Here is a 12,025-nt window from a genome sequence, read left to right as displayed (position 1 = left end):
CATGCAACTTCAAACAAACTGTACCAATCCCTTTTGTTGTGCAAGGATTGTCATCTCCCATGAACACAACGCCACCATCAAACTCTTTCAAGCTTGAAAACCAATCCTTGTGAGGAGTCATATGATGAGTACAACCCGTATTCAACACCCATTTAGTAGCACAATCAAATGATGAGGAAATGGTTAAAGCAAAATCAGAAAAATCTGTTTCAACCTCAGCAACATTAGCTTCAGAACTTTCTTTGCCTTTTGTCTTCAATTTAGGACAATCTTTCTTCCAATGGCCCTTATTACGACAAAATGCACATTCATCCCTTTCCAAAGGTTTTCTACCTTTAGAGTTTCCTCTAGGTCGAGACTGTGATTTTTTCCTACTAGAAGATGATCTTCTCTCTGATGATCTACCTCTAACAAATAAAGCTTCAGAGGTACTATCATGGTTTTTATCTCTATGCCTCATTTCATAATTCATCAAGGCATTTGACACATCTTCAATTTCACAGTTTCTTTACCATGCATAATAGTGGTAACAAAATGCTCATAAGAGTCCGGCAAGGAATTCAACAATTTAAGGCCTTATCTTCATCCTTAATATCCTCATCTAAATTTAACAAGTCGGCAATCAACTTATTAAAAGCATCAAGGTGTCTAATCATTTTTGTACCTTCTTTGTATTGAAAGCGGTATACCTTTTTCTTCAAGTGTAGCCGGTTCTCTGCACTCTTCGTCATATACTTGTCTTCCAATTTTTGCCACAACACACTTGCTACCGTCTCCCGCATCACAAAATACTTCTGAGTTTTTGCAAGGCACAACCGAATTGAAGAGCAAGCCCACAAATTTAATTTCTCCCATTCCGGCTTCGACATAGCTTCCGGCTTCTCTCCTAAAACGGCAAGTAGATCTTGTTGAGCCAACACATCTTTGACCTCACATTGCCACATTTCGAAGTTGTTTGTGCCATCAAACTTTTCCACTTCGAACTTTGCATTTTGCACCGTAGTTCTTGCAAACCCGGAGCTGCTTCCAAAAGGATTTTCATCTTGCCCGTCTGACATCTTTGGCAACTAGACAGTACCCAAGAGCAACTAGTGCTCTGATACCAATTGTTGTGCTAGGATAGCACCAAACCTTTTAGAACCATCTCTTTTTAACCCACAAGAAATATATCAAATGAAATGCAAGAACAAAATATTAAAGACACCAAGATTTTAACGAGGTTCCTCAACAGTCAGTGTAACTGGAGTACGTCCTTGGAGCAGTAGGAGCTCACCCAATAATCCACTATCAACCAAATGGGAGTTTACAAAGTGTTGGTAATCTCACAACCCAAATAATCCAATACACCCAATAGCTCTCACACACCAAAGAAACAAATAGAGGAAGAAATATAATGAATAATTTCTTCTCTATACAAAGCTTAAAGCTATTACAACAATAAAACATTGATAGAGTGAGAACTAACCAAGAAAGAAAATCACCTTTCTTTCTCATATGGGAGCTGCGTACCTCTTTTCTTCTTTCTGCTGCTCCCTTCTATTTTCTTCTTCTATGCGACAACCTTTCTCCTCTCACCAAAAGGCAGCTGTTGCTGCTAGTTAAAAACCCCAGGAGTCCCGTGACTTCTCACATGGAACAAAGAAAAAACTTTAGACGAATTGCACTTTTCTTTTCCCCAAAACAAGGAAGAAACATAATCATGTTGTCTTTTTTTTCTTTTGATTTGTTTAATAGCCACTTGGCCGCTTATTCAACACTTGGGAGGCTATCTATGTGTTTGTATTCATAACTATAACAACAGCGAATTCGGTATTTGGCTTATGAAGGAATATGGAGCGAGAGAATCTTGGACCTTGCTTTATTCAAGTATTTCTCATCTTTGCAATCGTTACAAACCTTTGGTGTTTTCAAAAAATGGTGAAATGGTTCTCGTTCAAAGTGAGTCGCACCCTGGTTTTCGTTGGTTTGATTTAGAGGAAGAGATCGATGAATATACAGAAACCCGTGGTATGCCCCCTCGCAACGGAGAAGCTACTTTTGTAGTGGGGAGCCTTTGTCTTCTTGATGGTGACCCTGTAATTTGTACGAGGGTTTCTCGTGGTGAAAGCAACAGAAGATCAAGACCAGGGTTATCGATATCTGGAGTGAATTTGTGTCTTTTTCTCCTTGTGGTCATAGTATTAATTGGTTTGTTCGTTCTCAGTCTTGGTTTTGAACTCATATTGTAGTAGTTTGCCTCGGTTTCTTGTAATCCAAGTTTTTGTTTTATGTCTGGCTAGTCTTCTGGTGTGTGAATCACTGATGGCCTGCTGCAATACATTTTGTAGATTCCGACGCAACTACAAAATAGAAAATTTCCAAGAACTTTTCAAAATTTGAAAGGAAAATGAGAGTTTAGCATATGTAATGCAACTTTAAGAAAACGAAAGACATCTTAGAACATAAATTTGAGTTTCTAAATGATAACGACAAGGTGGTTTACACATCCATGATACTACTTCAGTTTAGATGATAAAATCTATGCGAGAAATGCAACCCGTGAAGGCCATGAGCATAAACAAATACCTTCAACTTTTCTTCTTTTTCTTTTGTCCAGTATAATTTCATGCGCCGCCTCCGGCTAGGCAGGGACAAGTTTGAGCTGCATATTAGGAGAAACAGTTGACTATCAACCGGTAACTGCGTGTTAAAGTTCATAAAATAAGCTCAAAATTGAAAGCATAACCCCCAATCACCTCGTAGGTTGATTTCAAAATTTTTTCGTCTTTTGAGCTTTATGTTTAGGTTGTATCTCGCCCACTAGAGGAGACCAAGTACCTGAAACTTCCGATTCCCCGGAAGGTGACCAAGTATCTAATGTAAGATTAAACTTATCAAAATATAAGTTAAGAGATTAAACTCATGAACCACAAACTTATTCAAGTATTAAAACCACAATTTGATAAACACAATGACAAACTAACTCGTAAAAGCAGCAGAAGTAGAAGCCAAAGTAGACTTCCGTAAAAGCAGCAAAAGAAGAAGCCGAAGTAGACTTCTAAATAGTGCACCTTCTCCTCTCTTGCAAAAACAAAAGCACTCAAACTAACAGGATGTCTTAGTTCAATATATTGAGCATGTCTTTTGTGAGAGCAGTTGCCACTATTTATTATAGATTAATCCTAATAATTCTCCTATTAGAAACACTATAGGATACCAACTATGAATCCAAATCATATCTGAATTACAATCCTACAAGAATTAGGATAGTTTTAAGCTTTCTAGCGAGACTTTTCTATGTCAATTGAAACACTACAACCAGTTATAATATTAAGTTTCATACTCATATTCTGAAATCTGAAGCATCAGATTCCGAGGAATCAAACAGAACAATGTTAAGACTCTCTGGCGTTTTTTCATGGTTTTTATGCACTACAGGAGACCGTCAGAAAGAAGAATGATGTCACTTGTCTCCCGATGACAATCCATGAACTCTTTGGCTTCATCAGAAATGGTCTTCTGCTAGGATTCATCTGCAGATGCCGGAAACTGTACTTTGACATGAAATTCATGCTCACTGTTACAGTCAGTTCTTTAGGAGAAACATATGGAGGGGCAGCATTTTATGTTCTTCATCTTCCGCTTCATCTTCTTGCCAATACCCGAGCAAAGGAATTGTGTCATGTTCTTGTTTCTAGAGCTTTCGGCAGTGGAAAATCGAATTAGAAGCTGAACTCCAAAAAAGCTTCAAGCTTTTGTAACAAACGCAGTCTCAAACGCATCTCTCATCTCGTGCCACAAGACAACTAGGATGATAAAGTGGAATGGGTCGAGATGTTAGGCTAATTAGTTACGATAAATTTACATTGTACTAGTTAATATACAGCACAAGGCTATGCGGCACGGGTATCCTCAGCCTCCTCCTCCTCCGCCTCCTCTGCCGCCTCAAGTCATGTATCTATTGAGAATAATGTTTCTGATTATTTCTCATTAATTCTCAAAATAATATTACACATGTATATATAGTTACATTTTGGGTAAAAACAAATAAATTCCCTACAGTAACTATCTAACTGAAATAGTAACTATTATGAGTTACCATTACAATGAGGTACTATTTTATCCTTATCACACCCCCTCAAGCTAAACGGAGAGGATTGAAGAGAGAGCTTGGACCGAAGATGAAGAAATATGTGTCAAGGAAGAGACTTGGTAAAGAGGTCCGCAAGTTGATCAGCACTACAAACAAACTGAACTCGGATCAAGTGGGCTAAAACTAGCTCACGAATATAGTGATAATCAATTTCGACATGCTTAGTACGAGCATGAAAGACAGGATTTGATGCTAAGGCAATAGCAGAAACATTGTCACACCAAATCTGAGGAATGATAGGTAACTGGAAACCAATATCAGTGAATAATTGACAAATCCAAGTGAGCTCAGCTGCAATATGAGCTAAGGAGCGGTACTCAGCCTCGATAGAGGATCTAGCAACTGTGTGTTGCTTCTTTGCAGACCAACTAATGAGAGATGGACCAAGAAAAATAAAAAACCCTCTTGTAGATCGTCGATCCCACGGGCAACCCGCCCAGTCAGCATCAGAGAAGGCTTTAAGGATTAGAGAAGAGGAGGATTTTGGAAACCACAAACCAAGACCAAATGTACCTTTTAAGTATCGTAAAATCCGTTTGACTGCTTGAAAATGTTGCTCTCTGGGTGAATGCATGAACTGGCACACCAAATTAACAGCAAAGGATAAGTCCGGCCGGGTCCAAGTTAATTATTGGAGAGCCCCGACAATTGAACGGTACTCTGCATGATCAGAGAGGAAAGGTCCAGAAAGATCGAGCTTAGTAGAACCAAGAGGTGTAAGACAAGGCTTAGCTCCATCCATGTGTGATCGTTTAAGTAAATCCAAAATATACTTGGATTGATGAATGAAGATCTATGTACTTCAAGGCCAAGAAAATAATGTAGATCACCCAAATCCTTGACTGGAAACTGAGCACTGAGCTTTGAAATAACATCATTACAATGAGTGGAAGAAGGGCCAATAACAATTATATCATCAACGTACACCAGAACCAAAACAAGAACAGGCTGATGAAGTATGAATAAACTATGATCAGATTGTGATGTTCGAAATCCCAGTGATAAGAGTGCAGTTTGAAGTTTCTCAAACCAAGCCCGAGGGGCTTGTTTAAGACCATAGAGAGATTTCTGCAAATGACACACATAGTTGGGATTATCTTGATCAACAAATCCAGAATGCTGAGTCATATACACATTTTCTTTTAAAGAACCGTGAAGAAAAGCATTGCTGACATCCAACTGATGTAAGAACCAACTGGACTGAATTATCAAGGTAAGAAGGATCCGGATGGTCACAGGTTTTTCTACTGGACAGAAAGTATCACTGAAGTCAATGCCTTCCTGTTGATTGTAACCTTTAGCCACTAGACGGGCTTTATAACAATCCACAGAACCATTAGGTTTACGTTTAATGCGAAAAACCCACTTACAGCTGACTAAGTTGTGAGAATGAGAATGAGGAACAAGATTCCAGGTTCCTGTATTCTGCAGAGCATTAAATTCATCTTGCATGGCTGCTCGCCAATAAGGGTACTTAGATTCCTGAAGATAGGTCGAGGGAACATATTCACTGTCAATGTGGGAGGGTAAAAGATGTTTTGTAGCTGTGTAAGCTTTGGGTTTGAAAATCCCTGACTTAGACCTAGTTTGCATAGGATGAATGGAAGAAATAGGTAGAGAAGATAGGGGTGCAAGTGCAGGTTGAAAAAATGGTGCAGGGTTAGGTTGAAAAGATGGTGCAGGGTGTAGAGGCTGGGTTGGAAGTATGGGAGAGTCAGAGACTTGGGATGTAGGAGTAACAGGGCATGAGGAGGACACGGTAGGGTAGAGATGGGGAAAGACCAAGGAAAAAGGGGAGGAGTCACAAGGAGAAGCAGGAGAGGAAGATGGAAGTGTGTGAAAAGGAAAGGAGGTCTCATCAAAATAGACGTGTCTAGAGATGCAGACTCAATTTGTGATGAGATCGAGGCATCTATACCCTTTATGGATCAAACTGTAACCGAGGAAGACATAAGGTTTACTCTTGGCATCTAATTTAGAGGTGATATAGGGTTTTAACCAAGGGTAGCAGCTACAACTAAAAACCCTGAGTTGATTGTAATCATGAGGCTTTCGAAAAAATTGTTCCCATGGAAATGGTTTTGAAGGAGATGGCAACCAATTGATTAGGTAAGTAGCAGTGAGAAAAGCTTCAACCCAAAATTTATGAGGCACCTTAGAAGCTATCAATAAGGTTCGGGTAGTTTCAACAACATGCCGGTGCTTTCTTTCGGCACAACCGTTTTGTTGGGGAGTGTGTGGACAACTGAGATGATGTTGAATACCACAAGAAGTAAGATGCTTATGAAATGAAGAGCTGAGAAATTCACCCCCTGAGTCGGTTCTCAAAGTACCAATCTTGAAACCAGAGATATTTTTAACCAAAGCTTGAAATTGAACAAATGTAACAAAGACATCTTATTTATTCTTGAGAGGATACAACCAAGTATATTTGGTGAAGTCATCAACAAAAAGAACATAGAACTTGGAACCACTAACAGATAACAATGGTGCTGGTCCCCAAACATCAGCATGAACAAGTTCTAATGGTCTAGATGTGAAAATAACAGAATCATGAAATGCAATTTTGCACACTTGCCCAAAATACAATCTGAACAAAACAACTTGTCAACAGAAGTAGTAATAGGCAGAGAAGACTTAGAGATAACAGTTCTAAAAGTCTTGAACGTCGGGTGTCCCAAGCGTTGGTGTCAAATTTGAGATGAAATCCTTATTGCAGTTGTAGCAAGGTACTTTCGGGAAGAATGAGGAGATGCATAGAAGGGATAGAGACCTTGGCGAACAGGACCTCTAAAAAGCATATTCCCCGTAGTAAGATCCTTGACATTAAAGTCAAAAGGATTTAGAGTTATAGAACACCAATTATCCAAAGAAAACATATTTGCAGAGAGCAGATCATGTTTCAATTGAGGAACATGTAAAACATTCTTTAATTGAAAGGTAGCATCAGGAGTTTTAAGTAAAGAAGATCCAGAGTGATGAATTTGCAAACCTTGGCCATTGCCAATATAAACCTTGTCAGGACCTTGATAAGGTTGCGGATTCTGCAAATTCTAAATATTGTTGTTCATGTGTGAACTTGCACCAGAGTCAAAAGCCATGAAGGAGAGGAACTGATTGGAGGAGCAGCATACATTGCAAGCTTAGCAGGAGGAACACGACCGTGAAAATTAGGATTCATACGATTGCTGCAATCAATGGCTTGATGTCCGGGATCTTCACAGATTTGACATGGATTAGGCTTAAAATTGTTGTAAAAATGATGTTCGCCACAATTACCACCACGATTCTGTGAATTGTTGGTGGAGCGAGGGAAGCGATTGCGATTGTTGTTGTTGTAGGGACGCTGATTGTTGTTAGATCTCTGAGAATTGCGTTGATTCTGAGAATTATAGAACTGCTGAGGATGAGCATTGTAGGCTTGCTGTTGAGGGGGAATAGGCGGCATAGGTAGCAACGGAGGAGCATTGGTGGATGATGTTTGGACATGAAACGCTTGAAAAGGTTCAACAGATGAGCCTTTTGTATGCTTCTTTCTTGCAAGGGCTATTTCTTTACTGAGCAAGAAACCATGAAGATCATCAACATATGTATCAGCAAGACGGAATTGCATAAAGTTAACAAACGAATCATAATCATCAGGAAGTCCATTGAGAATTATCAGAAGAAGATCATGATCATCGACAGGCGCGCCAGCAGCCGCGAGAGCATCGGTGACTTCCTTGATTCGCTGGAGATACTCAGAGATAGATGAACTTCCTTTGGTCATAGATTGAAGATTTGATCGAAGTTGATGAATGTGAGAACGCGAGACACCGCCAAATCGCCGTTCAAGATTCTGCCATAACTCCCGAGCAGATTGGACACCGACGGTGAAAGGAATTAAATCCTCAGATAGGGTAGAGTTAATCCAGATGATGATATTTTGATTTTTCTCATACCATAACTCGAAGGTAGGATTAGAAGTATAAGTGAAATTGCCGGAAGAATCACAGAGAAATTGAGGCGGTGCAGGTTCAGATCCATCAACAATTCCAGCGAGCTTGTAGCGGCGGAAGATCGGATCAAAGAGAGACTTCCAGACGAGATAGTTGTGGCGTTTGAGCTTCGTTTGGACCATGCTGCCAATGTTGTGGACCGTGATCGAGTTGATCGAGTTCTGAGAGGAAGAAAGAGGTGGAGCATCCTGAGGAAGAAGTAGGTTGCGCGATCACCGGAGAAGAAGAATGGGAGGAATTTGCTGCCATGGATGCGCAAGATTAGAGAAGAAAAGAGCGGAAGAGATTTGTTTGGACACTGAGAAAATAGAAGAAAAGAGTTGTTTGGGTACTGAGAAAGCTAAAGGATCGAAGTTGGTAGACTTCTGGCGGAGGATACCATATTGAGAATAATGTTTTTGATTATTTCTCATTAATTCTCAAAATAATATTACACATGTATATATAGTTACACTTTGGGTAAAAACAAATAAATTCCCTACCGTAACTATCTAACTGAAATAGTAACTATTATGAGTTACCATTACAATGAGGTACTATTTTATCCTTATCAGTATCAGCCTTGACCGGCGCCGCCACAATGAAAATCCAATGTTGGTTGTTTGGAAGGATGGTCATTAGCTCTATATCTCAGTTTCTATATTACACTATGGAGTGTCTCTATGCATTCAAAAACATTATTGCTAGTAGTCTAAACGACGAGGAGGACTTTCATGAAATGGGTAAGTTAGGAGGGGTTATCTCAAACCAATCATGTAACGCAATATGAGATAGACAACATTTTTTAAGGATTCGTAACTTTACATGAAAAAAATGTAAATATGAATTTGGAACTATGATTTACCAAAAAAAAAAAAAACTTTATTTCATCACTTCTTTCCAATTACTTGACAAAGTTTGGAGGAAATGTCAACCTCCTGATCATGATCAGAGGGTTAAAGTGATATTGCAAGTGCCAAGACTGTTAGGTTTCCTGTCATTACCATTACAATTTAGTAGTCTTTTTCAATATTACGTAAGAAATGTCGGATTCGAATAAATCCATAAGGATCAAATTTGAATAGTCTTTTAGAATTCAGGAACAATTTTAATTGAATTTAGACATAAAATTACAAGAATTATTAAATCATCAGAATGCAGATTTTTTTTTTTAAAGTTCATTTGAACCCATATAACATCACTCTACACCTATATTAATTTTAATTAAACCATCAATATCTCCTTTTTTTTTAAACAAACTATCAATATCACTTTAAAGTAAACTCATATCAATTACTTAATAGTTAATACCCTCACAAGCTTATACTTGAGAGTAATTGTACAAGAATAAAAGAATAATTTACTTTTAAAATTTAAATTAAATGAAAATTAATGTTATCTTTTTTAAATTATATATTAAATTAGTCACCAACAAAATTCAAAATTTCAACATCATGTAAACATTCAACTCATTTTCAATACTGTTATAAATGATCACTTGTAAAAAATAATATTGTATCAGTTCGGCTAAAAATTTCACTTATTTCTTCACCTGTTAGTATAAATATCTCGTGTATAAATATCTCATGAAAAAGAAAAGAAAGTGAACGCCAAGACAAAATACGGTCAACGCGGTTTTTTTATCGCGGGTAATTTATCCAATCAGCGCACTCTGCCATTTAATTAATCACAATAAAATATTTCTGGCGGGGGCATCCTGCTGCCTCTCCCTCTCTCTCCTCCGTCACTGTAACGCCCGCCGGCTCCTCTCTCTCTCTCTCCTCTCCCACCAATCGACAATCACTCGGGAAGGTTCGTCTTCTCATCGCCCTCCGTATTTAATTCCCCCAATTAATATCTGATCTTTCCAATTCGTTGGGATTTTCAACTCCAAAACCTTAGGAATTCATCGACCCAAAGCAATCGATATTCAGTACCCAATTCGTAAAATTGTCATTTCATATCCGTTCTCACTTTAAAGATTGAATCTTTACGGCTTCCCTTTTGTGAGTTGAGCTCCAATGGAACTTGGGCTCGTCGCTAAGGGCTTGAATTTCTCTCGGAGAAGAAGGCGATGGCTTCTGTTACTCGCAGCACTTGGGGTCTCCGGCTATGGAGCTTATAGGGTTTACAATTTGCCCTCTGTGGACAGGAAGAGGAAGAGGTTCCTGAAGCTCGTAGGAGCCCTAATTTCTATGGTCGAGATGGTCTCCGATTCGGCCGAGACGATTGGTGTTGTCTGTGGGGATTTGAAGGAGTTTCTGCGTTCTGATTCGGACGAAATGCCCCAAAGTTTAAAGCAGATTTCAAAAATTGCGAGGTCGGAGGAGTTCTCTGTGTCACTGAGTAGGATTACAGAGGCTATGACGGTTGGGATGATTCGAGGGTGTAAATTGGAGATGAAGAATGAGAATGAATCGGGGAAGGGTTTGGAGAATTCAAGCTTTTCGGATAGGGTTTTCGAGAAGGTTTTCTCTACGGCTGGAACCGGGTTCGTTTCGGTTGTGGTTGGAAGCTTTGCTAAGAATTTGGTTATGGGATTTTACTCTGATGAGCAATCGGGTGAGAATTCGAGTGTGTCGAAATCAAGTCCATCAGATGTGCCTAGATGGGTTAATGTTGTTTGCAGTGATAGAAGCAAGGAGCTCATAGCAAATTGCATTCAGGTTTTCGTAAGCACTGCGGTTGCGGTTTACCTTGACAAAACGAAAGATATCAACGTTTATGAAGAAATGTTTGATGGGTTGACCAATCCCAAGCATCAGAACAGAGTGAGGGATGTTCTGGTTTCTGTTTGCAATGGTGCTGTGGAAACAGTTGTGAGGACATCTCACCAAGTTTTGACAAGTTCCAGTTCGAGTTCAAGCACGAATTCGCATGTGTGTTCAATTGTTGATCAGAGTGAAGGTCCAAGTGGAACTATGGATGAGTGCTTGCATCGAGAGGTGTCTCCAAAGCAGCTGAAGGAGGGAAGTTCGTTTGATGATATTCAGAGTAGTGGATGGGTTAGGAAGGTTTCATCTACATTGGCAGTTCCGAGCAATAGGAGGTTTGTTTTTGATGTGACGGGGAGGGTGACGTTCGAGACAGTTCGATCTCTCGTTGAGTTTATGTTGTGGATGCTATTAGATGGTTTGAAAAGAAGCCTTAGTGCACTTCATGGGGAGGTTGCAGACAGGGGATTGCAAGTCATCACATACTTCAGTGGAAAGTCTTCGGTTATAGTTACTGTATGTCTTGCTTTGCATTTGTATGTCTTGGGTGGTACAAGAGTTCTCTTGACTGCTTAATTTGATGGGTTTATCCCTCCCTTGTAAGACGCTCCTATCAGTCAGATATGACTCCCTTTTGAGGAAGGTTATGTATGTATATCTTTGTCACTTAATTGAAAAGGAAACAAAAGGGGTTCATGATCCATGATGATGCATGCTTTAAATCAGGAAATTTTATTCCCTTTTTGTTTTTTAAAATTTTAATTTTGGAATCCTTGAGTGATTGCCGCTATACATATCTGAATTTTGGAATCCCTTCTTTCGATTTGGAGGAATCATTGTTTATGTTCTTGAAGTTAAATCGAATAGACGGTAATGATTCTGCTGTTTAAACGTTCATGATATGTACCGCGTTCTTAATTTGCCAGATTCCTATTCTCTGTTTCAACTGTATTCTTTTTGAAGCATTAGGTAGGGTGATGAATATGAGCAGATTCTGGTTTACATCTGACTGCTTTGGTTCATGTTGGTTAATTGTAGACTGTCTGCGTTGTTCTCCAAGAGCGGAGGCAACTTTTGAAGTAGGTCACGATACGATGCGTAGTCAGCTGAGGTAATCCGTTCTTTTGTATTCTGGTTAGACTTTCTATTCGTTTCAACATTTTAAGAAATCCGGGGGCATGTTGTGGATTTGATCTTTCTCC

The 12,025-nt window shown here is 39.2% G+C and overlaps 1 protein-coding gene across 1 annotated transcript; it reads left to right on the top strand.

Annotated features, from left to right (window-relative positions):
* Positions 1–9,783: 9,783 nt before the first annotated feature.
* On the top strand, positions 9,784–11,526 carry LOC103421734 (protein PHLOEM PROTEIN 2-LIKE A10-like). Its single transcript, XM_008359776.4, has one exon. It carries the CDS (start codon positions 10,131–10,133, stop codon positions 11,397–11,399), a length of 1,269 nt encoding a protein of 422 aa, XP_008357998.3. The 5' UTR covers positions 9,784–10,130; the 3' UTR covers positions 11,400–11,526.
* Positions 11,527–12,025: the final 499 nt, after the last annotated feature.

This window comes from Malus domestica, chromosome 08, assembly GCF_042453785.1.
Source record: "Malus domestica chromosome 08, GDT2T_hap1".
Taxonomy (NCBI): Eukaryota; Viridiplantae; Streptophyta; class Magnoliopsida; order Rosales; family Rosaceae; genus Malus; species Malus domestica.
This window is presented reverse-complemented; position numbering and strand designations above follow the sequence as displayed.

Excerpts from the sequence above, each read along its gene's own strand:
- LOC103421734 (XM_008359776.4), top strand. The coding sequence starts at position 10,131 with ATGGAACTTGGGCTCGTCGCTAAGGGCTTGAATTTCTCTCGGAGAAGA.